Here is a 25,559-nt window from a genome sequence, read left to right on the forward strand (position 1 = left end):
TAATCATTAACTAACCTCAATTTTCTGCCGCTGTAACACCTGAACTAGTGCTGTGGATTGGGTCCTCCTTTTGGCCTCCTGAAAAGTGAGGCAGGAATTACAGCAAAACGGACCTCCTTTTTTTTCAGTCACAGCACAGCAGCAGCTTTGTCTTATTCGGGCAACCAGCACATAAACTATGTAACGTTTATGGGCCGATTGTAATGTAAAAATAGGGCTGTGCTTTGTGAGCAGTTGTTTTTCTTCAGTAGCTTCTAAAAATGGACTTCGTTTTAAAGGTTTATTGGTGTAAATGATTAAATCTTTGTTGGCAACCATTCTAAAATTATATAGAAGTTGATTTCCGCTGAACCTTGTAAAATCGCTTAGCCACAGAGGCAATTACCAGGGTCCAAGCATCCCACATTATTAAGGACCTAGAGGAACATTAATATGTGATGATCAATGTGTATGAAGTTCTTTATTTATTTATTTTTTATGTAGGTTTCTATTCAACATGCCTAGAAAACAGTAGAAGTTGCACAAATTGAACATAAGTTTAATTATAGCCTGGTTTAAACACAACCTTTCCCTATACAAGTGTATACAAGCGACTAAAATTTAATCGTTACACACTTAACAGTAGGGATGCACCGATCCGACTTTTTCAGTTTCACAATCGATACATAAACTTTGCATATCGGTCGATACCCGATACCGATCCAATACTGTTGTTGAATTAATAAACCATATGCCTCACCATGTGGGAGAGACTTAAGGCATCAGGACTGGCTTAAAGATTACTTTACTAACTAGCAAAACAAAATATAACAAATTAATACAGATATAAATGTACTAAATTGCTATGTCACTAAAATAATAAACCGTTGTGCAGGATCTTGACGCAGCATGCAGCAAGTTTTTAAAATATATTAAAATAAATTAATTGCATTAGCCAACTGAAAATTAGTTGCTTCAGAGACACAAAGTAATCAGTAATCAGTCTTATTTTTAAATATTTAGACAGTATTTCAAAATAAAATCTAGCAGCTGAACCTGAGAATAAAGAAGGAACCTGGTCAAACATAGAAGCTGTAATCAAACATTGCAAACATGTAAACATTTAAAAGGTAAAGGATAAAGGTGCACGTATTCGTCACTGTACAGTGTGGACTGTACAGCGAAATGTGTCCTCCGCATTTAACCCATCTGGTAGTGAACACACTCACACACACACATGTGTTAGGGGCAGTGAGTACACACACACACCCAGAGCGGTGGGCAGCCAACTCCAGCGCCCGGGGAGCAGAGAGGGTAAAGGGCCTTGCTCAAGGGCCCAACAGTGGCAGCTTGCCGAGCCCGGGAATCGAACCCAGTGCAGGAATCGAATTTAGTGCAGTCTCGCACCGCTTTCAAGGATCAGCTTAATTATCAGATACCCAATCCAGCTAATTCTGTTAATATCGGGACTGATATCCGATCCTAAAATTGGATCGGTGCATCCCTACCCAGCTATACTTTGCCATCAAAAAGCAATGGTCCAATATGTTCTGTAAAGCCTTTCTAAAAGAGTAGCGGCTGTCCCTGCAGCCAAGAGGGGGAGGGAGGGGGTCAACAATCTAATAATACCCTTGGTTCCAGAAGAAACATTGAATGATCAGGTGTCTACAGATGTTTGGACATAAGGCAAGTAAGTACATAAGGTAGCCTTCAGCAGAGACCTCCTCACTCATCATCTCATGCCTCACTCCCCGTTAAGTAGGTGATCCATTTAGCAGTAGGACAAAAGTGATGTCCACAAAAGTGACATCTGACCTTCTGACCCAATACCTGTGCTTGTCTCAGTCCACCATCTCCCCAAACAGTGTTCCGGCCCATTTTGGTGTCCACTTTCTCACTCGGCACCCAATCTGACATAATCAGTGGTGCCTGCAGTTCCACTGTCTCCGAAAAGGGTCAGGGGTTATCTTCAGGAGCACAAAATAAATGCAAACAAAAACAGACCCTTTTTAACCCGCCTCATTATCTTCTCAGATTGTCCTGAGTGTCGACTGTCACTTCATGGCTTCTGTTGGTTAAGGAAGGCCTGCTCGTTCTGCTGGCTCCCTCAGAACACACTGTTATATTAAGAGAATTGTCCAAATGTGTTTCTGCAGGCTTTTGTACTGAAAGGCTAAGCTGTAGTGCTGGGTGATATGACCTCAAATCAGCATCACGATTAATTTAACATTTTACCTCGATTGCGATTAATGGACGATTATATAAGCTGTTGAGAGTTCTCCTCCATGTTGCTTCCATGTCACAGACTGGATGGGGTGGAGTCCCATATACATTTAATTCTGTCTATAGAGGGCTCAGAACATGCACGTCTTCATCATTCCTCATTATTCTGATAATGAAGATCTGCTGTTTTGTTTGGTGGTGTTTGACCGATTAGATGTGTCCTGTTCTTTGAAAATAATACCTGGGATAAATAAATAATATTATGGGAGGAAACTTCTGCACGGCATCTTAGCAGGGCTGGGCAGTTAATCAAAAATGTATTGAAACGAACAGTCAGAACGTCTAATTGATGTAATCTGGCCCATGAATTTATTATTGTTTTTTTCATTTCTGTTAGTTAAACTTCGCAAACTTCGTGTGTGTTTATGTACTGTGCCCTAAAAACTAACTTTCACACACAACATGTTTTTAATGTTTTTAAGGAAACAGTAACTAACAGGAAAAAATTATTCATGGGTCAGATTATGTCAATTAGACGTTCTGTCTGTTCATTTTAATTACTTTCCGATTAATTGCCCAGCCCTGCTAAGATGCTGTGCAAAAGTTTCCTCCCCTATTATTATTATTATTATTATTTATTTATCCCAGGTATTATTTTCATCTTCTTGTGAGTCTTTACAAAGAACAGGACAAGTCTAATCGGCCAAACACCAAACAAAACAGCAGATCTTCATTATTAGAAAAATGAGGATTGATGACGTGCATGTTTTGAGCCCTTTATAGACAGAATTAAATGTATATGGGGTCCTGAGGTAGTTCTAATTTATGATATGATCATTTTAGACCCGTCCAGATTCACATTTCTTGCATGTTAGCTTGTGGCTAAAGTGTTCCATCAGGGTCAGTTTCAGATATTGTGCTTCTCATGTTCAGTGTGCTGGTAAGCTGAAATTAAAACTAATAACGAAGACTACATTTTCAGTCACTTCTTATTTTGATAATGGCTAATAATAATAACTAATAACAGCTTAATAATAATGAAAAAGCCTGTTATAGTAATGCTCTGAAGTTGGCATACAATTCCTAACCAGGAAACCTTGTGGAAGTGTTTTTTTTTTAATTATTATTATATATATGATATATTATATTATATATGATTACAATTATATTCTATAATAATAAAATAATAACAGTAATGAACCATAATTAATAATTATAATAAGGGTCTTAGTGGTACAGTGTAGCTGAATAGAAAAAAATTATAAATATTAATAATTAAGTAAAAATGTAACTGTTGACTGCTACCAGATATTTATTAAATATATTAACACTGAATATAAATGTATACATATTGTGCCCAGACTGTTTTCTTTCTGAGGTACAGTACAGGGCAGCCAATCAGAAGAACAGGGGTCACTTACTCAAACTGGTTTAAAAATGAATGAATAAAAACTAACAATGCAGATCTTGTAATTGAATATCAGAGAAAATTGCATAGCTATTTTTATTTTATTTTATTTTTGTAATTTTTACTGTAACATGATGGGAAGCACTTTCTCTTAGATTGTAGGATCTGATGGACAGTCTGCAGTGAGGGAGTCTCTGTCTGTAAGAGTATTGTCCTCCACTTATGTTTGTGTGGCAAGTTGCACAGTAACTGTGTGTGTGTGTGTGTGTGTGTGTGTGTGTGTGTGTGTGTGTGTGTGTGTGTGTGTGTGTGTGTGTGTGAGCACATGTGATCAGTGCAGTATGTTAACCTCTGCTTAACCTCGCGCTCACACACATTATGGCTGTACGATAAGAGAATTAAGGATCCCCTGCCGGATTCTGAGGTGCACTTTGCGGAGCTTTGTGCCATCTGACTGCTTCCTCATGGCTCGATTAATTTTCGAGAGGGAGCAGGACGCAGACCTTAAAAGGTTCAGAGGAAAGCCCGTTTAACCCGTCCGAAGCTGCTCGGACCATATCGGCTGCGCAAACTCGATTAGTTGGATTTGTTTTTATCCTCTGTATTGGAGGCCTTTCGGAAGGTTCCCTGGCCGAGGGTCTCTCGAGGGTACCTGCCCTGCGCGACCCTTCTGTTCTCTTAGCGTTCATAAGTCATTTAAACACGCTTTTAATAGTGTTAGCCTGCGTTGGGACAGCAGGGTGGGGCGGGAGGGGGGGGGTGAGGCCGGGCTTGAGAACGGAGGGGGTTACAGGCGGAGGTCACCCCCGCGGTGTCAGCTCGGGGCACTCGGCTCACTCCGCTATGAAAACTATATAATTCGATTTGTGAATAGGGAAGATAAAGGAGTTAAAAGCGTTCCCAGTCTACAGCGGAGCAGCTGCTGGATGAGTGAGATAAGAAAACAAACCCAGTGGGTTCTGTGAAGTTGGTAGATGAGGAATGTTAAACTGGCTTTAGATTACATTTTAAATGAATACATGCAAATAAATCTGTTAAGGTGACTTTATTTATTTATTTATTTATTCAAATAATTTACACAGCCGTTAGTACTAGGTAGGAATGCCCCGATCCGAACCGAGTACCTTTTTATGATGATTCTAATGTTTTTATAACATAAGACACATTCATTTAATATAATTTGATGGGCCACTAATTAATAATGAAGTTAGATAATGTCACATTCCAGACTGATTTGTTTTGTTTGGTATCTGACTTTATTTATGACCATTTTGTAGTGCATTAAATATTTTATAATTAAGTCTGACTGACCTCCCTGACCATTCAACCATATCTTTTAAAACACTGCAGTAAAATCCACTGTAATTTGTGTGTAGTGGGACACACACTGAACTGATACTGAACTGGGTTCGGCGATATAGGCAAAAACTGTAGAGAATAGACGAACATCACGAGCGCGGTCAGTGCTCTAGATCTATGGATGATGTACACTGCAGACTGGAAACTATTGTTACCTTCTGAGGCTGTTCCTTACTGCTGCGGCCTGGTCAGTAACGTCCGTTTACTGCGTACGTCCGTTTACTTACTGAGGGCACCAGAGTGCGGTGTGCTAGAGCACAGCGGTAAAAACAAAGGATCGGGGCTGGATGGGGCTTAAAAATTGCTTTTTTGAAACATTGTTATATATTTATTTTTTAAAATAAACGTGATCCAGATTTATGTTTTTTTTAAATCTATAATCTTCCGTTTATGAAGTGAGTATCGTCCACAGTTGGGTATTTTATCGTTTATCGTGTTGACTCTCAATTTCTATAACCGTGATTCTACTAGTTACCTTTTTAATGTTACCCAACAGGGGCCCTTACACAGACCCCTGAATAGAAAACTGTTTAAGCAGGATGGGAACTTGCTGTTTACTCACTGTTTATTTACTACATACTTTATTTCTTTAACGTTTAATACAGATTTTTGCTATTAATATGGCCCAAACTGAAACCCTGTGCTTTATCACAGTTACCCCGATATCCTTTAAAGTTTAGTCACTTAATAAATCAGTCATTTAAGGCAGCTGTCAAATAAAGCAGCATTTGTGTCAGAAAGCAAACAGATTCTTTGTCTCTTCAGGACGGAAGGCGATCCTTTCGCGGCAGGTCATGTGGCTTAACCTGCTTTTTGTGTGGAAGGCCTCCCTCTTCAGTTGGTTTAATACAAATGTGACCTTGAGTGAGCGAGAGGGAGAGGGAGAGGGCGAGCAAGCGAGAGAGAAATGGAGGAGTAAAAGAAAAGGTAGGAGCAGTGGCGACAGGGTGGGCGAGCGGGGGGATCGAGAGGGAGAGAGACGGAGAGCGCGAGCGAGCTGCGCGGTCCTGCTGCCAGTTGAATTCTTTTGTGGGGGTCAGGGTTCAGCCGCTGCGCTGCGATTGGCTGAGAAAAGGTGAAATTAAAACCACTGTAAACTTTTGACCCTGCAGGAGGCGCGCAGGAACGCCCAGCAGCAGCAGCAGCAGCGAGAGGAGCCGAATCGGCGCGAGCTGGCCTTCACGACAACGCACACACACACACACACACACACGCACACAGAGGAAGGGAGGGGGGACCTGGAGGGGTGGAGAGAAAGGAATCGGCACAACTGAAATGAATAAGAGCTTTTCAGCGGTAGAGCCGTCAACACCGACTGTGGAAAAAGAGAAGGGGGGGGGGTGTTTTTGTTTATTTATTGTTTATTACTATATTTTTGTGCATTTTTTTTCCTTTTTCCTTTTCTCTCTCTCTCTCTCTCTGTCTCTCTCTCTTTCTTTCTCTCTCTGTCTGTCTGTCTGTCTTTCCTGAACGGGTTCAAAAAGCCATGGATGTTTTTCGAAGTGAAGCAAGCCTCTTTAAAATGGCCTTTTTATGAGGAAAATGAGGCCCAGCCTCTGCCTCTTCCATTTGGGGTGTGTGTGTGTGTGTGTGTGTGTGTGTGTGTGTGTGTGTGTGTGTGTGAGAGAAAGCGAGAGAGAACGGAGGTAATGCTACATTAGCTCACTGGGTAAAGCCGAGGCCAGGCTGCAAGCTTGCTCTTTTCTTTTTTCTGCTTCGGTCCCGTAATTTTTTCCCTTCTTCTCTTTTTCTTTCTTAGCCTCCTCTCTCTTCCCCGTTCCCTCGCCCTCTTTCTTCTTTCCTCCTCTCTTTTCTCTCCTTTGCTCTTTTCTCCTGTCATGATGAAAGCAACCTCTGTCATAGATTAATGAAGGAATCTGCATAAAATAGACCCTCATGTTCACCCCCCCCACACACACACACACACAAACACACACACCTCCCTCCCTCCATCCCTCATGCACCATCCTTCGTTCATGCAGTCGGTGCCTTTTTGCTGCTCACAATACTAGTTGTCCTGCAGTCTGCAGTTCTGGCTTCTTGGTTGGGATCCACATCAGGAGCTATGAACAGGATTTCCCTCTGACCCCAAATGTAGCTTATCAGGGAAGACACGTTTGCTGCTTAGTTTTGTGCAAAGACAAACGCAAGGCTAGGCTAATGTAGCTAAGAAGTAATGAATGCTGTTACTTTAGTAGTTAGCATCACATAAACTGGCCAGTACACAACACTTGAATATCAGTGTCTGTCGAGAAAAAATAGTGTATAATACTGTACACACTTCTTTTTTTTTTTTTTTTTTTTTTTTTTTTTTTTTTTTTTTAGAGATGGGGTTGGGGTTATAGAATAGTGGGCAGCGCGGCAAGGCCACAAGGGGTGGGAGTGGGCTAAAGGAGTATAAAGCCCCCCAGCTTTGAGCTGTAGCGCAGTGGAACGGTGTTCTCTGGATTAATGGATGATTGTGCTCCATCCAGTACTTGATGTTGAGTTGGGGAGTTGAGGGAGGATGGGGTGGCGTGGTGATCATCCGAAACACTCTTGCCGCTGAATGTAATCACAGCAATACTCAATACTCCTCCAACCTCTAGTAGAAAGCAATACCTGTACTTTAAGGTGTGTGTGTTCGTGTGTGTGTGTGTGTGCGCACATGCATTTCAGGCATTTTGTGTAGCAGGGGTCCCGCTGCCTATCTGCCAGTCACACACCTTAATGTGTTGCATGTAGTATTAGCACAGACGCACACTGTGACCCTTTTTTGAGATGATGTGAATGCTGGTGTGTCTGAGCCTGTCAGCAAAGCAAGCAGGTACAACGGAAAGATAGAGGGCAGAAGGAGGAAATCGGCAGATTTGCTGTGGCTAATCTCGCATCATTTCCAAGCAGTGTCAGGTGACGGACTGATGCTCACATGAGGTTTTTATGATTTGTTAATGTGAGGTGAGTGTCCTTATGAATGCCTGTGAGGACCCTGGTAAGCACACCCTGTATATCAAATGGGGTGTGTGTGTGTGTGTGTGTGTATAAATAAGTAATAAATAAGTACAGCCTTTTAGTCTGGGTGTGGAACAGATGATGTGTGTGTGTTTGTGTGTTTGCTGCTGTTTGCCTAATAGAGACACATTCTGACCATATAGTACCACTGTTCATATCCAAAGTGTCTGAGTTTATTAAACTAAAAAATGGTGGGACTCTGGTAACTGGGATTTCAACCTGGAATGCCGGCACCAGTCGGATTTGCTAGTCGGAAAGTTGGGAGAGCCTCACCAGCCCATTGTTCAGAATCCAAGATGGCCACACCGCACGTCATCACAGCAGGTCATTGTGCCGTTCTCTAGTCTCTAATATGGAACTTTTAGTACTGAATTAAGAAAGGAAACAAAGGAAAAATATAAATTTAGTGAATCATTCAATCTGCGCATACTCAAATATGTTCAACGGACTGGAGCAAATTACGTTTTATTAAATTAGCTTGAACTTGGACTTGCTGGAAATTTTTATTGGCTTATTTGACTGAGCTCATTTCCGAACACTTATTTTTACAGAAATGCACTGAATCAGGACCACAGATCAGGTTACACAGTAATGGCTTTGTGAATCGTAATACCCCTACTACATACATATACCCCCCCCCTCCTCTTTCTACAGAAAGGGTGAAAACAAGGGCTTTTATTTACTGGAAAAGGTGGAAAAGTGACTGTACCAGTCCTGAAAATCAAAAAAATTTATAATTGATAATTGTTTTTCGTGTTGTCAGTTTTGTTCAAGATGAGGGAGAAGAAGTACAGTACATTGTTACCAGAAGGGGTGTGTGTGTGTGTGTGTGTGTGTGTGTGTGTGTGTGAGATGTTTGTTGTTCAGCAAGTGTGTCTCAGAGCTCACATTTCATGCTGTATTTCAGGCCCTGCCAGAATGTCCTGGTTATTCTGGGCCTGAATGAGCTCCACACCACAGGAGGACACACACACACACACACACACACACACACACACACACACACACAGCCCTCTTCTTCTTCTAGTCTTTCTTCTCATTTCTCTCTTCACTTTCCCTTTGACCGTCTCTGTGTAATTCACCCTTAATCCTCCACTTTAAGAACACTCTTGCCCATGTGCTGAGCACCTGCTGCACACGCTCACGTTTATTCCATAAGTCTGTGATTTACACCAGATGACTGTGTAATGCGACATGACTGTGTCAGTAAGTTTTCACGAACCCGGTCAGGGATGAATTGTAATGGTGCATTAATGTCATGTGGTCATATGCAGTGGACACGAGTGCAGCGCAAGCAGCGTACTGGGGTGTGTGTTGGTTTCCAGGGCTGCACGATTTGGAAGACCGTTCCTACAATGGCAGCGTATTAGTGTAGCATTCTGCAGCATCAGTATTGTAGGTTAGGGCTCTGCCAATATGTTGGTTTGCAGTATCGACACATGGTTTTATTGAAAAAGTATAGACTAAAAGCTGACTTTTAAATTGTATTATTATTTTAAATGTGCCACTAAGACTTTGATCTGGATGACATGGACTTGGATCCTCCCATGCTAACTAGCACATTGGGCAGCAAGTGTTCTCCAAGACTTCCGGTCTTTGGCGAGTACCCACTTCTTCTACGTTGGTAATGTGATCGTAGTAGCGGATGTTGACGATTCGCCGCTGGCCTCTTTGATTGAAAACGTTCAGAAGCTTGGTGAAGCTTGATTTTTATGGATGTTTGGGAGGAACAGGTCTTATTCATCCTCTGGAGGACAGCTGGTCCCTTTACCTGAGGTCGCCTCATCTGCCTCGGTGTCTCTACTGAAATATAAATGTATTATTATTATTGTGTTTGTCAATTACTGTTATCAGACTTGTTCTGATTAATTCATAAATTTTGTAGTTTTTTTTTTTTATTTAGATTTGGACCTTTTTATTTATTTATTTTTTTAATCAAAAGAACGTTTTCATGTGAATAAGATGGAAATTGATTTGTTGTGACTAATCCACAAGACTGAAGCTTATTGCACCCAGTGTTTAAGTTGCTACCTCAACATTTCTCAGTAAAGTTGACTAAATTTGTTGGTCTTCCAGTGTTTTCAAACTTTGGTTTGAAAAAAAGTTGGATCTACTAAATATCTTTCTCTTATAAACTCAAGTCTTCAGTAAAACCCCAAATTTTTAAGTTAACCAACTTGAAAACCCCAAATTAAGACTAAGCCTAGTCCCAAGGCCCAAGCCTAGTGCATACTGTTATGATGCACTATTTTTACTTGCAGGAAGATTTGCCCTCTGAACAGCAGCCGTAAGGAGAGCGGGCGGCGAGAGTGCGCCGCTCAGGTCTGTCTGTTTCAGCCGGTGTCTTCAATAATGCAGCTCATCCTTTAGCTCGGTTTTCTAACTGTGCATGGCCCATTGGAGTTCAACTGTGATCTGCTTGAAGAGGGTCCCTAAGGCATCGTGTGTGTGTGTGTGTGTGTGTGTGTGTGTGTGTGTGTGTGTGTGTGTGCGCGCGCGCACAATGACAGGAAACGGCTCCATTAATAATGTAGGGAACCAAAGTATGATGGGAAATGAAGACGTTTGCCTGGCTGCCACTAGTCTGATGTGTGTTATGACCAACTCTGAAATACAAGTTTGGACCCCAATACTGAGACTGATTGCTGACGGTCTTTCTGCACCTAAACTAAACATTACCTAAACCTAACTTGACCGACTACATCTAAACTTAACCGACTGCTTCTAAACCTAATCCTAACCTAAATTTAACCGACTACACCTAAACCTAATCCTAACCTAAACTTAACCATCTGCATCTAAACTTGACCGACTGCATCTAAACCTAATCCTAACCTAAACTTAACCATCTGCATCTAAACTTGACCGACTGCATCTAAACCTAATCCTAACCTAAACTTAACCATCTGCATCTAAACTTGACCGACTGCATCTAAACCTAATCCTAACCTGAACTTAACCGTCTGCATCTAAACTTGACCGACTGCATCTAAACCTAATCCTAACCTAAACTTGACCATCTGCATGTAAACCTAATCCTAACCTAAACTTGACCATCTGCATCTAAACTTGACCGACTGCATCTAAACCTAATCCTAACCTAAATGTAACCGACTACACCTAAACTTAATCCTAACCAAAACTTAACCGTCTGCATCTAAACTTGACCGACTGCATCTAAACCTAATCCTAACCTAAACTTGACCGACTGCATGTAAACCTAATCCTAACCTAAACTTAACCATCTGCATTTAAACTTAACCGACTGCATCTAAACCTAATCCTAACCTAAACTTGACTGACTGCATCTAAACTTGACCAACTAAACCTAAACTCTAGACGTAACCATAGTTTACCCTAACCTGTGTAATTTTATTACCTGAACCTAAACCTGAACTGTAGTCAAATGTGAGAGAAGTTGTTTCCGTTCATTAATTCCTACTTTTAAAGCAGAGAAAATGAACAGTCGATACGTGGCAGAGAGGTTGTGTTTTTTTGCCAAAACGGCGCCACCAGTGGATGGGAGCTGTCGTGTTGTGATCTTCTTTAAAATATAAGAAATATCTAATAGGATTTTTGTTGGGGTAAACCTTTAGTCGTGGGTATTTTATTACAGCTTATTGGCCGACAGATTTTGGATGTCTGAGTTTAATCTAAAACGGCCCAAGAGTTCAACTGCACTGCTGTTAGCTGTCCCTTACATGTTAGCTAAATTAGCCTTGTAGCTCCAGTGCAGGATCACAGAAGTGTGCTTCAGACTCCAAACCCAAATTAAGTTTTTTGCCAAACTATTCCTTTAATAGGAAAAGGAAGTGATGATATAAAGGGCTGGGTGTGCATCTACTGAGTGTGAAGAGGACACAAACAGGATGCCTGCTGTTACTTCATCCTGCTTCGGACGTTCTAGATAAACCTCCCCTGGAGAGAGCGGTTCTGCGTAAGGCTGGTGAGGGGAAAGTGAAGCGCTAGATGTGCTCTGTGTCCTGCGTCTAGAGCGGCTCTAGGAAAAGGGGTCCAGCTGGAAGTGTGTGACTCATAGTGGCTCTGTTGGATGTTACTTCCATCTCTCTTGACCTGCTGGTAATGCGGTCATTCAGAAAGTCCGGTAGCACGTTTCACTGCTTGTAGTGTGACGAGTTTGAAAGAAAAGAGGGGAGCTCAAAGCAGCTCTCCACATTTCCTCTCAAGAAAACCCTGAAATGCAGTGAAAGAAGGAGTGAAAGGACCAGTCGATAGCGTGAGAAGTGCTCTCTCAGTATTGATCAAAATAGCAATGCACTTACACTGCTCTTTCTCTCTCTCTCGCTCTCGCTCTCGCTCTCTCTCAGGTGCGGTTGTGGCCTTGCTGAACACATAGATGCACTCCTTGACTGGGTTTTTAAGCAGAGCTTCCACAGTGTCACACAAAGGTAGTGTAAAGTATATTTTATATATATATCATTCTAATTGATTAATAAGGCTTAATATGGCTTATTATTATTGTTACTAGTGTGCTAGCTGGGGGCTCATAATTGATAAGTCATAATAAATCATAAGTGAATATTTAAATTGGTTCTTAAATCAGTACTTTTAAGATTCACAATATTTATCACACTATTTTGAAATGCACCAGCAAATTAAAACCAAAAACTCCCCCATATTAAATATGTATTTTTTTTTATCAAGATTTGCTGCACTCCTTCCAGTTAAACAGGACTTCCCACGCTCTCCACAATAAAATGTGCAGTTGCTCAGTGTTTTAAGCTTTTCCTTGTTTTCCACATTTTTTTATGTTTTGGCCTTGTGCTAAAATAAAAAATACTCTTTAGCACAAGGCCCCAATATCAAAGCCCCCACCGCAACCCCATCAATCTGCTATTAGTACCCCATGATGCCAAAGTGAAAACTGAATTTTAAGAAATTTCTGCAAATTTATTAAAAAAGACATTTTTTATTAAAAAAAAATGGGGGGGGGGGGGTAAGGGCCTTGCAAAGACAGGTGACCAAGTACTCGGTGGTCACTCTGACTCTTCTTAGTAAAAGTCAAGAAACAAAATTCTCTGCTCTGATGAAACCAAGATTGAACTTTTTGGCCTTACTTCTAAGCATCATGTCTGGAGGCTCATCACATGCCCAGTACCATCCCTACAGTGATCATGCTGTTGGGGTGTTTGTCAGCGGCTGGGACAGGGAGACTGGTCAGGCTTGAGGAAAAGCTGAATGGGACAAAGGACAGAGAGATTCTCAATGAAAACCCGATCTAGAGCGTTCGTGTTCTCGAACTGGGCCGAAGCCACTAAGCACACAACCAAGACAACATACATAGTGGCTTAGGGATGAGTCCTTGAGTGGCCCACCCAGAGCCCTGGCTCGAACCCGATTGAAGATGTCTGGAGAGATCTGAAAATGACCTGAGTTTACGGTTACATATTATGGGATGTTGAGTGCAGAACAAAACTTTCTTTAAGTTTAGCATAAGACCTCAACGAAACAAAATAAAAGGATTAATGAATAAATCAGTCAAATGATGAGAACAGTTAGGTGTATGCTATCTATGTACAATATACGTGACTTAAAACTGCAAGTTAATTTGTTATAATATTAATATAACATTTATTGTTCTTTGTAAAAATGCTTCACATTCATCCCTGTGTGTGTGTGTGTGTGTGTGTGTGTGTTACAGAATGTGAAGTGGAGCGGAGTGGATGTCATCATTCTACACTGCTACAGAGGTGAGAATAAAAGAGGATGAGAGGATGGGTGTGGACAAAGCTGCAAAGTGTGAATTGAAGATTGTTGGGGGGGCAAATTTAATATGCAGTACACAAAGGAGAATGTGTGTATGTGTGTGAGAGAGAGAGTGTGTTTCGGTGTTGTACATGTCTGGGCAGGCATTGCAGTATGTTGCATAACGTGGCTGTGTTAGTCCCGCAGTTTGGCTTAGGAATGATGAGCTCATACAGGAATGCGTGGCTCTGTTTGTGTGTAAGAGAAGGAAAGAGGGGTGTGTGTGTGTGTGAGGCCAAGGGGAAAGGCGTGTGACCCGATGGCCCGATCTCTGAGGTTTCCGCTGAACTCTGAGAGGGGTCAGTCACACAGCAGTGCAAGGCTACCAAAACACACACTTGTTTGTATTGTATAGGTGTAGTTCCTGACATAAATTATGCACTTACGATGAGCATCTAAAAATAGGTGGTCATGCTCAGACTACTCTAACACTAAAACTACCCCAGAGGAAGAAACACACCGCTAACAATATGCACACATTGTAGACACAGTGAGTGTGTAAGCTGTGTTGGCTATTTCAGACAGGATTTGTTACAGGATTGTATCAAATTCATTCGTTTTGTCTCTCCGATATCTGATCCCACACTTTCTGCTGAAATTGGCGTGATCTGACCAGCGCGATCTCTAAAATGTTGATAGGCGGCGAGAGGAGGGAAAAGGGGAAGTGAGATAAACAGAGAGAGAAAGAGGTGTGGCAGTGGAAGGGTAGTAAACAACAGAATAGGGTGTGTTACATATTACTCAAAATCAAGGATATTAAAAAAAGAGCGTATCCTGCTTTTGTTAGAGTAACTGTCTCTGCTGTCCATGGAAGAAGGCTTTCTGCTAGATTCTGGAGGAGCATTGCTGTGAGAATTTGATTGCATTCTGCATTAGTGAAGTCAGCGTTTTGGATGATTACCACCCCACCTCATCCCCAACTCCCCAACACCCCAACACATCCCCAGAAGTATTGGATGGAGCACCAACCATCATTCCAGAGCACAATGCTGTTCCACTGCTCCACAGCTCAATGCTGGGGGGCTGTTATACCCCTCTAGCTCATGCCTGACATTAGGTTCATGTTTATCTGCTCCAGAAGGGCCTATTCAGTATGTGTGCATTTGCACAAGTTCGTCCGAAAGCGTTCATTAGAAGAGGTGTCCACAAACTTTGTGCACCTTCCTCGATTGGCTGAATCAGGTGTGTTAGGTTTGGGTTTGATTTCAAACCTGTAGGAAGGCAGCTAGTTCTCCAGGAGGAGGGTTGAAGGCCTCTGGTATACTATATTGGTATACGGCAAGGCATATAAACAGGCCCACTGCTGATAAAAGGAGTGGAAGCTTTAAGTCTGAAGCTGGTTTATTAAATGTATAAGTATGGGGATAAGTATGGCTTCCTGGCTCTTCTCATGCATTGCCTTTTAATGATATTGAATACTGTGACACAACCTTATGAGAACACACCTACTTTTTGGACTACAGTTCGTGGAGGGAGATTATTGACCCACTGCAGAGAAACACACACACACACACACACACACACACACACACACACACACACACACACACACACACACACACACTTACTCTGAACGAGTGATGACCCATTTCTCCTGGGGCCCTGCTTCACTCCATCATCCTCAGTGTATGTTCTCTCTGTCTCTGTCTCCTCTGTCTCTCTCAGGCCTGGAACATTCCTTGCATTCAGCTGAATATGGAAACACTTAAATATAAGCTCTCAGTCTCTCTTTCTCTCTCTCTCTCTCTCTCTCTCTCTCGCTCTCGCTCTCGCTTACAATACTTTTGTAATGATAACTTTATTTGTTGTCCTGATCGAGAATGAAAAGGCAAAGGCTTTTCGGAGATGTGCAGTGACTAGTAGTGTAGATTGTCTGTATTCAGTAAAAAATAAGGCCTTATCTGTGTCTTGTAGCCCAATACGATCCAAGCTTTTGCTTTCACATTGTTGTATCAGGGTTATTGGATGCTCATTTCTGGTAGGATCATGGCTCAAAAGCCACTTAAATCCGGGGTCTGGCAAAACTATCTTTGGATGGTCTTGATAGAGTGAATGATTTAAGCACTTTTGTAAGTCACTCTGGATAAAAGTCTCTGGTAAATGCCATAAATGTATTTTTTTTATTTAATTAATTAATGAATTTATTTATTTATTGTTAAATATGTACCTTTTTCTCCAAGTCTGGGGCCGCCTATTAACCCACCTGTTCATACCTACCCCTAGCACTAGCAGTGCTTTCGACACTAGGTGGGTAAGGACTTGATGTGTCCTCCGGTACATGGGAAGCCACCGCCTCTTTTCGAACTTTGGCAGGCTGCCGACACGCTCCAGGTCCCCAGCTCCACCAGACTAGCTAACAGACGTCTGTGCCGGCCAATGTTGCTTAAAAATTATTCTGGGAAAGAGCGCCATCTACCCACCTGGAGAGCGCATGACCAGTTGTACTGATGACGAAGTGTGTTAGGCCGCTGAGCCCCAGCACCTTCATTTTTAAGTTTGTATGCAAATGAATATTTCCCAGAACAGAGTTTGATGGACAATGCATGGAGAATCTAATAGTTAGGTTTGCTGCTATAAATATTTATGGTGTCCGTCTGACTGAATTTCCATCTTTCTTTTTAATAAAAACATTCCGTGATATTCCTCAAGGAGCCGGTCAGGAAGCTAAAGAAAAGTCCTGCTTTCACCAGGTGCTGGTGAAAGAATGGATTCTTCCATCAGATCATGAAATGTGTGTATCGTTGCTGCTCTGTTCCTGATGGAGAAATATGATGTATGATGGTGTTTAGCTCACGTATGTGTATTAATGTGTTCTCAGGTGCTGATATGTGTTGAAGATGAGTGGAGTGGGAGAGAACTCTCTAGAGCCGCTGTGCTCCGACCGAAAACGCAAACTCTCCACTTGTGACACGCCTGGACTAGGGTAGGGGTCTGTGTGTGTTTTTGAGGGATATACCAGTTAGCCAAAAATTAAGACCCAGTTATGCTGCATGGCACCAAAACAGCTCACTCTACAAGATCTGTGAAGGGTGCCCCGTTGCCATATGGATAAGATACGAGTGTGACGCAAATCTGTACCCGGCCATTCAAGCGATGTTAACATAAACGGGACTCTTCAGACCAGATCACCCTCTTCTGTAGCTCCAAGGTCTAGTCTAGGCACTTTTGATGGTGGATGAGGGCCAGTGTGGGCATTTTGACTGGCCTATAGAAATGCAGCAGGGAAGGTGTTCCTCCTGTAACCTTCGTTAAACATTGCTGATGCTTGTGCCACAGAAATCAGTGAGCCTTGAGTCTCGAACACCCTTTTGTTGGTTTTTGATTTATCCCTCCTTCAACCACTGTCAGTAGGTACCCGCCACTGCTGACCAGGAGCGCACTGCAAGCCTTGCCATTTTGGAGGTGTTCTGACCCCAGTCATCTGACTATAACAATCTGGCCCTTGTCAGAGTTGCTCAGGGCTTCACACCTGGCCATGCACAGCTTTTAAAGATATTTGCTTTGTCTTAATAGTCTTAATGTTTTGGCTCATTGTTGTATGGGATTTATCATATTGCACAGTCCTAATTTTGTCTTTTAGTCTTTTGGTGGAATTGTTTAAAATATATTTATTATTATTATTATTATTATTATTGTTAAAATTGAAGTAACACATTGTCTGACTGAATGGCTGTATGTATGTGCATGCATGCTTGTCTTTATTCAGATGTGATAAGCGGCGAAGAGAGCAGGAGTGTAAATACATTGAGGAACTCGCCGAGCTGATCTCCGCCAACCTCAGCAACATCGACAGCTTCAACGTCAAGCCGGACAAATGCGCCATCCTTAAAGAGACAGTGCGCCAGATACGGCAGATCAAAGAGCAGGGTAGGAGCACACTTTCAGCTCACAGCTCACTGATCACTGTTGTTGTTTGTACTAATTAGGAAAATGCTGAAAAAGTACTGAAAGCCAGTTGTTGTATGCAGTGCTGCCACCTGGTGGCAAGACTAATCGCTAACATTTGTAATAGTGTTTCTATGCATCCTTTTATGAGATTCTTTTATGTTTTTTGTGATTCCGGCTTAGCAAATGCTACATCATGCATTCATTTTTATAAATTTGTTCATTAATATATTGTTAATTGCGAACTGTTTGGTTTGCTATTTTGTTTGTGACTGTTTTGCTTGTGGTTTTTCAGGAAAAAGCTCTTGCGGTGACGACGATGTCCAGAAGGCTGACGTGTCCTCCACAGGTCAGGGTGTCATCGACAAGGACCATCTGGGCCCTTTGCTGTTGCAGGTGAGGCGTGTGGAGGATTAAAGGTTATCTCTGGAGCATGTACCTCGTTCCCACCGTTTGAGAGATAAAAGGACACAGGGGGGAATTTTCCTGTGTGTTCCGTGATTGTGCTCTTCCAAATATAAGCCACTTCAGGGGCACTTGCTTCCCCTCAGCCATCAGAGATCTTCATTTTGAACTGCACTTAAGTGTCTTCTGCGTAGGGTAGAGTGGAGCACAATGCATTATGGTTTCTGCTAAATATAAAAGAAAAAGTACTTGGGTATAATTAATATTGATCATGTAGAGACTCCTCTCTGCTAGAAAAAGCAAAACAACCTTTCAGGAAACAAATCGGCCAAATCTGACTACAACTTCCTCCATTGATGGGGTTAATCAGACTGTAATAGTTGTAATAATCATACATACGCGTGTGTGTGTGTGTGTGTGTGTGTGTGTGTGTGTGTATATATGAGGGAGAGAGAGAGATCTATATCTGTCTAACAAAAAACAGTGCATTGTAATTTGACGCATGTTATGCCAGGTTCACATTACACGATTTAAGCCACGGTTTTCAAGACCGTTTTGGTGAACGCCACAAAACCTCAGGTCAAAGGCAAATCAGGGTTCGATCATCATGTGTGAGCTGCTAAAAAGACGTGATCCGAGAGCTCGCTTAACGATCACAGATGCCTCGCAAGCTCCCGACAGAGATCTATCAGGTTTGACATTTGGATCTGTCGCCGACTTTCAATCCGGTAGTGTGAGCAATAGTTATACAGGTGCCTTTATCCATTTCTCAGTACTTGTGTGTGTTTTCATGACAACCTGTTTATAGAGTTGAAGGTTCCTCTTTGTGAAAGCTAATCATCCCTGTGTCTCTGTAATCCACAACCACTAAAATATTCCCGATTACAAAATGAGAAGCTGTGTGGTGTAACGATCTGGTTACGACTACCTGGCATTATCATGCACTTTTGGTTTTGATCCAGACCACGGTCTACCGCACTATTCACACCTGCTGTCCAAAGTCCAAAGGTCCCAACCAAACGCTGTGTTTGTGTGAAGGCATGCACTAGTGAGCAATTCCAACACACACGCGCAGAAAGCAGCTGGGGGTTAGGTGCCGTTGCTCAGGGGAACCTCAGCCATGAATGTCGAGTGAAGAGAAAGCCCTGTTCCTTCACTTTTCCACCCCCATATTTTTCCTTCTAGTCCAAGGGATCAAACCAGCAACCTTCTGGTCTCAAGCCTACTTCTCTAACCTAGCCACAGTTGCCTCCATAGATACTAGAAGTTAAAATACGGATGCCAAATATGAATCTGCACAATATTTTTGTGTATTATCCCAAAAGTCAAATAACCCCTCTCCCTCTCCTTCTCTCTCCAGGCCCTGGACGGGTTCCTGTTTGTGGTAAACCGTGAAGGCAGCATTGTGTTCGTCTCTGATAATGTGACTCAGTATCTGCAGTACAAGCAGGAGGAGCTCATTAACACCAGCATCTACAACATCCTGCATCAGGACGACAGAGAGGAGCTGCAGAAAAACCTGCCCAAAGCAAACGGTGCACATATTTCCTGTTTACCAGAAAATCGCTTATATTCATGAATTTCCATCTTGGCTTTTACCCAAGGCCTAATAAGCCTCTTCTGTTAACCCTTTAAACTACACATTCATCAGTCAATTATTAATGTCAATACTATGTATGGCTGCAGTGGCAGTACTAACGTATTAATTTGTGTGTTTGTAGGACCTAATGGCGTTTCGTGGGCTGGGGATTCTTCTCGTCAGAAGAGCCACACCTTCAACTGTCGCATGCTGGTGAAATTTGGCCATGGAGGTCCTGGCGGAGAGGAGGTCGCAGGCAGGCCGCGATATGAGACCATGCAGTGTTTCGCCCTCACACAGCCTAAAGCCATGATGGAGGAGGGGGAAGGTGTGACCCTGCTACACACATTTGCGCTAAACGGCATGATTAACCATACACTTACTGTGCAGAGAAGAATGTTCCAACCATTTTTAAGAAGAAAGTCAGGTAGCTGGGGATAAGGTGGGATTTGGGTATTGCTCCAGACACCACATGTCGAGTAACTGGCCACTGGTTTCACCCCACACTTTTCATTTTACCACTTCTCCCTCTTGAAGCGTTTGCTGGGTATGTTTTTTTTCCAGACCTGCAATCGTGTATGATCTGTGTAGCGCGGAGAGTGACCGCAGTGGAGCGGACCGAGCGGTTTACAACCCGACATGAGCTCTCGGGTGAGTGTGGTGTTGATCACACTATGACCTGATAGTTAGATTAAAATTGTGGAGCATTCCTGGTTTTGCCTTTGTTCGTAAACGTGTGTGTGTGTGTGTGTGTGTGTGTGTGTGTGTGTGTGTGTGTGTGTGTGTGTGTGTGTGTGTGTGTGTGTGTGATGCAGGTAAGCTGATTGAGATCGAGCAGCAGAATATGCTACACACCACCATGCGCCCTGGCTGGGAGGATCTGGTGCGCAGGTGTATGCAGATGTTCCTGAACCGCAACGAAGGCCAGCCGTGGTCCTGCAAACGACACTATCATGAAGGTATGTCATGGACTAATTGTGTATGTGGGTGGGTGGGTGGTTGGTTGTGTGTGCTGGAAGGTAGTAGCATATCACAAAGCTACTTATTCTAGAGGCACTATGCAGTACAGTACAGTGCAAAGAACATGGAGGTACAGGAGGTAGCACCATACCTGATCAGCTCACACAGGAACCTGTAGATGTGGTTGTTTATAGAGGTGCATCAGCAGTTGCACAGAGTTCACTGGGAGTATAGCTCATTGTTTATGATGTCCACATAGCATTTCCACACATTGTCTGAACTCAGTGGTGCTGTAGATGCAGGGAACACTGAGGGCAAGTTGGCTGCAGGAATCTAGAAATATTTTATGTTGATGTATGTAAGACACTAATATCTACATCCATCAAAACTAGTAAATCTGCTCCTCTAAAAGTCATAACAAAGGACTTTCTTATGCACCCCTGTCCTAAATGCTTCTCTCTTATATATTTCTCACTCTAGCTTACCTACATGGTCGAGCAGAGACTCCGTTGTACCACTTCTCCCTGTCCGATGGAACCCCAGTAACAGCACAGACGCGCAGTGAACTCTGCCGAAACCCCAACACCAACGAACCTCACGCCTTCCTCTCCACTCACCTCCTGCAGAGGTTTGCGTCATTTAAATTTGCGATTCCTTTACCAACCTTTTACCCTTTCAGTACTTCTTTGGAACAATATTCCAAACAAGTTTCCATTCATTGTTATATATTTTATTTGTTTTAGGGAGCAAAACAGCTACAGGCCAAACCAGGCAGGTGTAATGCGAGCCCAGGGGATCGGAGGTGGCAACCATAATTCCCAAATGAACATGGCTCCTGGTGGGCAAATGGGTATGGGCAGAGGCTACGGCATGGGTGACCCAGGCCATATGGGACCCAGAGGGGGCCCCATGTACGGCCCTGGCAACAGAATGAACCAGATGAACTCGATGCACCAGATGAATCAAATGAACCAGATGAACTCGATACACCAGATGAATCAGATGAATGCAATGAATTCTATGAATCAGATGAATCAGATGGGCTCTATGAACCAGATGAACGCCATGAATCAAATGAACCAGATGAACCACATGAATCAAATGAACCAGATGAATCAGATGGGCCACCCGGGAATGAATCAGCACCAGCAGCACTTCCAGAGTGGGGGGTATGGCTTGGGCATGACCAGTCCGTCTCATAGCAGCCCGGGCATGAATCCCTCTCAGCAGAACATAATGGGATCTCCACGGATACGGGGAAGTCCTAAGATGGGAGCCAGCCCCTTCTCTCCAGGAGGTGTGCATTTTATACATTTAGTAACCTGGATGTCCATAGCCTGTTTCGTTGCAGATATTTGTATAAAATTATTCAAATATGCTAGTCATGTGCAGCTTCGCAGGTTTAAATAATTAAAAGGATTTTAGGTATAAATGCTTCTTTAGGTATAAATAAAAATCAGCAAGCTAATTAGCAAATTGGCTTTTAATGTTCTTTATGTTGCCATCACTACCATTGATGTTGATTACATAATTTGTTTTATTGGCAGGTATGCATTCTCCTATGGGCCCTGTAAGCATGGGTTCCAATAGTGGTTCATCTGGTCCAGCAGGTGGCAGCACTTTCTCAAGCAGCTCCCTCAATGCCCTGCAGGCCATTAGTGAAGGGGTGGGTTCCTCCCTTCAGTCTGCGCTCACCTCACCCCCTCACAAATCCGACAGTTCTCCAGGCATCAACTCCACACAGTCCAGTCAGCTGAACCAGTCAGGGGCAAGCAAAGGTGCTGGTACCGGCGATTCAAAAAGCCCCTGCGGTGCTGACCAGCAACAGGCCACACCATCTGAAACCGGGATGGACAAGCCAGACAGCCAGTCCAGTAAAGACGGCGGGGCCGGGGCTGACAGCAGTCGGAGGGGTTCAGATGGGAAGGGCCATAAGAAGCTGCTCCAACTGCTAACATCCCCACCGGAAGAGCTCGCCTTGGGAGCAGGAAGCGGTGGACCAGCTCCTGGCCGTGCCTCCACACCCATGGGTATGGATTCAAAAGAACAAATTGGCTGCATGACCAGCCCTTCTTCCACAGGTGTGTCCTCCTCGTCTTCGGCGTCAGGGCAACAAGGTTCTGGATGCGTCTCTTCTACAGGCTGCATGGGAGGACACCTGACCCATTCGCTGCAAGAGAAGCACAAGATTCTCCACAAGCTGCTTCAGAACGGTAACACTCCGGACGAGGTAGCCCGCATCACAGCCGAGGCCACAGGGAAGGTCACCCTGGGTTCCGACCACCCGGGCACGGACAGCGCCGGGCCAGAGGTGAAGCAGGAGCAGCAGAGTCCGAAGAAAGCTCACGCCCTGCTCCACTACCTCCTCAACAAGGACGACTCCAAGGAGCCCAACATCGGCGAGGGAAAACCAGGATTGGATGAGCTGGAGGGTCGGGGGGTTGGCTCAGGGCCAGGGTCAGGAGTCACAACCTCTAGCGTTCAGGAAACCAAAGTCAAGATTGAGCCAGCTGATGAGGTACTTTGCACATTGACTAATCATTGCAATCATGCGGGAGACTGTATGCCATCTTCAGTAGGCCTTGCACTTGCGGATGTACTTGTGGATTAACTGATAATACTGGGAAATATGGAAAATACCAAATGCCGTTACTGATTCAGTGCTGTTTTTCCATCCTTATAGCTGGAAAGCCTGGAGAGCATTCTAGGAGGCCTGAGAAAACCAGGTTCTGGAATTTTTCCTGATTCTAGACATGGAAGTGGGTCAGATGGAGAAAACAAGAAAGGAAATGGACCCAACAACACTGCACATGGTAGGACCTGACTTTCATTGTACATTAGCAATGTGTACTGAACCTTCCGTGGTGTAGATGTACTAAGTTTCTTTTTGGGTGTAGATCGAGAGGCCGGAGGCATGGGCTCTGGACCTAGGGTACCCTTCCAGAGGGCAGTGTCTGTGGACAGTAAACCTCTCGTTGGGGCAGGAGTGACTGGCAGGAGGAGTGCCCCTTCCTCCCTCACCAAACAGGAGAGCTTGGACAGCCACATTGGCATGGGTAAGTAGTGGGCTTCTATATGTGGGTTCAGATACTGCATGACCATACATACCTTTTTAAAAATGCACAAAAATGGATCATAGCTAAAAAAAAAAAAAAAAAAAAAGACTGTGGTAACCGAGTAGAAACACCTGATTGTTTTTCTGCAAATTAGAATTTTCTACATTTTACTGAATAGAAGCATTCTTCCAGCTCTGTTTAATCCAGCCCTTCTCATCTTCTGGGTTTGTCCACAGGAGGTCCCAACAGACAAATGGGCATGAACCAGATGCCACCCATGATGGGGTCAGGTGACTGGAGAATGCAGGGTCCCAGTAACAGCCCAGGGCGTACCAACGGACACCCGGGAATGGGCTGCCCAGGTGTGGATCCAAATCCCAAGGGAATGATGGGAGGCCCAATGATTAACAGATCCAACAGTGTGCCTGCTCCCAGATCCATGCTCCAGCAGCAGCTAATGGACATGGGTATGCAGTAAAGCACTTGCTTGCATGTTTGCGCATTTTTGAGTGAATGGAAATGCATTCATAGTCATGCATTAGACTACTGATTGTCACATTGAGGGCATTTGATGCTTTGCTATTTATGCATTTTTTTTTTTAATGACCTGTGTCGTGTACCTTGATATTTTGTGCCAAACTGATTTTGTCTGTTGCATGATTGGCTCTGTGCAGGTCCAAATGAAATGGGAATGAATGTAAATGCGTTCAGAGGGCAGCCACATGCCCCCCAGTCTCCTTCGTGGTCCGAATGTGGAATGGGTCATGAGCGAGGTCACGGTAGAAACAGGTATGAACAAACGGTCCAGTTTGCTAACCTGTCCTTTACATTACATTACAGTCTTTCTTTTATTACCAGTTGTTTTCTTTTTATTTGTTTTTTTACTGCCCTAAAAGATGGGAATTCAGTATGATAACTTGTGTACATAAAAGGCAAACATCTTTCTGCACTGTCACTTTGTTATTCTGATAGGTGGATCTGTCAACATATCTGTACATAAAGCTAATTATTTTATGCAACCACTTACCCTCTGCCTTTTTGTGCACAGCATGCCATTTGGCAATCCACTGGATGATCTTCTGGTTCCCCCAGCAACCAGCGAAGGGCAGAGTGATGAGCGAGCTCTGTTAGACCAGCTGGACTCTCTCCTCAACAACACAGACGTGATCGCCCTGGAGGAAATCGATCGGGCGCTCGGGATACCGGATCTGGTCAGCCAGGTCAGACAAATTAGGATTTATCATAGAAGGGTCCAATTTGTCCACTTTGATCCTGAAGAGTTTTAGTCCTTTATTTGGAGAATGTCTTGCTCAAACAGTCTCAATGTCTGTGCAGGGCCATAGTGCAGACCAACCACCAACTCCCACAGACTCCTTCCCTGGCCCTGCCCCTGACTCCGCAATAGGTATGGACCCTAAAGCCATGTATGGGGCAGGTTACCCAGGCCCACCTTCCATGGGCATGCAGGGAGGGTACGGGCCTGGACCCAGCCCTGGACCTGGCCCTGGTCCTGTCCCTGGTGCTGGTGGCCCCAGTGCTGGCCCAGGCCCCATGCAGGGCCAGCCTGGGCCTGGCTTCAACCCCATGATGGCGCAGATGAGTGGGATGGGAGGCATGCATCCCCGCGCTGCCATGATGCGTCCGAGAATGATGAGCGCAACCAAGCCCCTCAGACTACAGCTTCAGCAAAGACTGCAAGGACAGCAGGTGAGGTGTTTAAACAAAAGCATATTAATGATAAATTATTAATATTAACATAGCATAACATATTTAATACTTGGTGGTTTTCAGTAAATCCGGAAGCACGTGCAAGCATGAAAAAACTGAATTTTATTCATTAAATTTATTTTAAATCTATAAACATTTCCACAGGCACAGCTTTTTAGTTTTGTTAAATCAGGTATTTTAACAAAACTGGAGGACCGGTTTCCTACACATTTCTTGTTAG

General features: G+C 43.5%; 1 protein-coding gene across 1 annotated transcript in view; it reads left to right on the forward strand.

The window, feature by feature from the left end:
* ncoa3 (nuclear receptor coactivator 3) overlaps window positions 1-25,559 on the forward strand; it is a 43,217-nt gene that overhangs the window by 13,244 nt on the left and 4,414 nt on the right. Inside the window, exons 2-19 of the mRNA XM_072665848.1 lie at window positions 12,289-12,369; window positions 13,623-13,671; window positions 16,545-16,649; window positions 17,433-17,593; window positions 17,907-18,007; window positions 19,377-19,551; window positions 19,738-19,923; window positions 20,160-20,246; window positions 20,411-20,554; window positions 21,036-21,183; window positions 21,299-21,852; window positions 22,103-23,073; window positions 23,239-23,368; window positions 23,453-23,611; window positions 23,848-24,078; window positions 24,286-24,400; window positions 24,660-24,831; window positions 24,947-25,318. Of these exons, the coding sequence (XP_072521949.1) occupies window positions 16,564-16,649; window positions 17,433-17,593; window positions 17,907-18,007; window positions 19,377-19,551; window positions 19,738-19,923; window positions 20,160-20,246; window positions 20,411-20,554; window positions 21,036-21,183; window positions 21,299-21,852; window positions 22,103-23,073; window positions 23,239-23,368; window positions 23,453-23,611; window positions 23,848-24,078; window positions 24,286-24,400; window positions 24,660-24,831; window positions 24,947-25,318 (3,792 nt within the window). The 5' untranslated portion in view covers window positions 12,289-12,369; window positions 13,623-13,671; window positions 16,545-16,563. The remainder of the gene's footprint in view (window positions 1-12,288; window positions 12,370-13,622; window positions 13,672-16,544; window positions 16,650-17,432; window positions 17,594-17,906; window positions 18,008-19,376; window positions 19,552-19,737; window positions 19,924-20,159; window positions 20,247-20,410; window positions 20,555-21,035; window positions 21,184-21,298; window positions 21,853-22,102; window positions 23,074-23,238; window positions 23,369-23,452; window positions 23,612-23,847; window positions 24,079-24,285; window positions 24,401-24,659; window positions 24,832-24,946; window positions 25,319-25,559) is intronic.

This window comes from Salminus brasiliensis, chromosome 21 (genome assembly GCF_030463535.1).
Source record: "Salminus brasiliensis chromosome 21, fSalBra1.hap2, whole genome shotgun sequence".
Taxonomy (NCBI): Eukaryota; Metazoa; Chordata; class Actinopteri; order Characiformes; family Bryconidae; genus Salminus; species Salminus brasiliensis.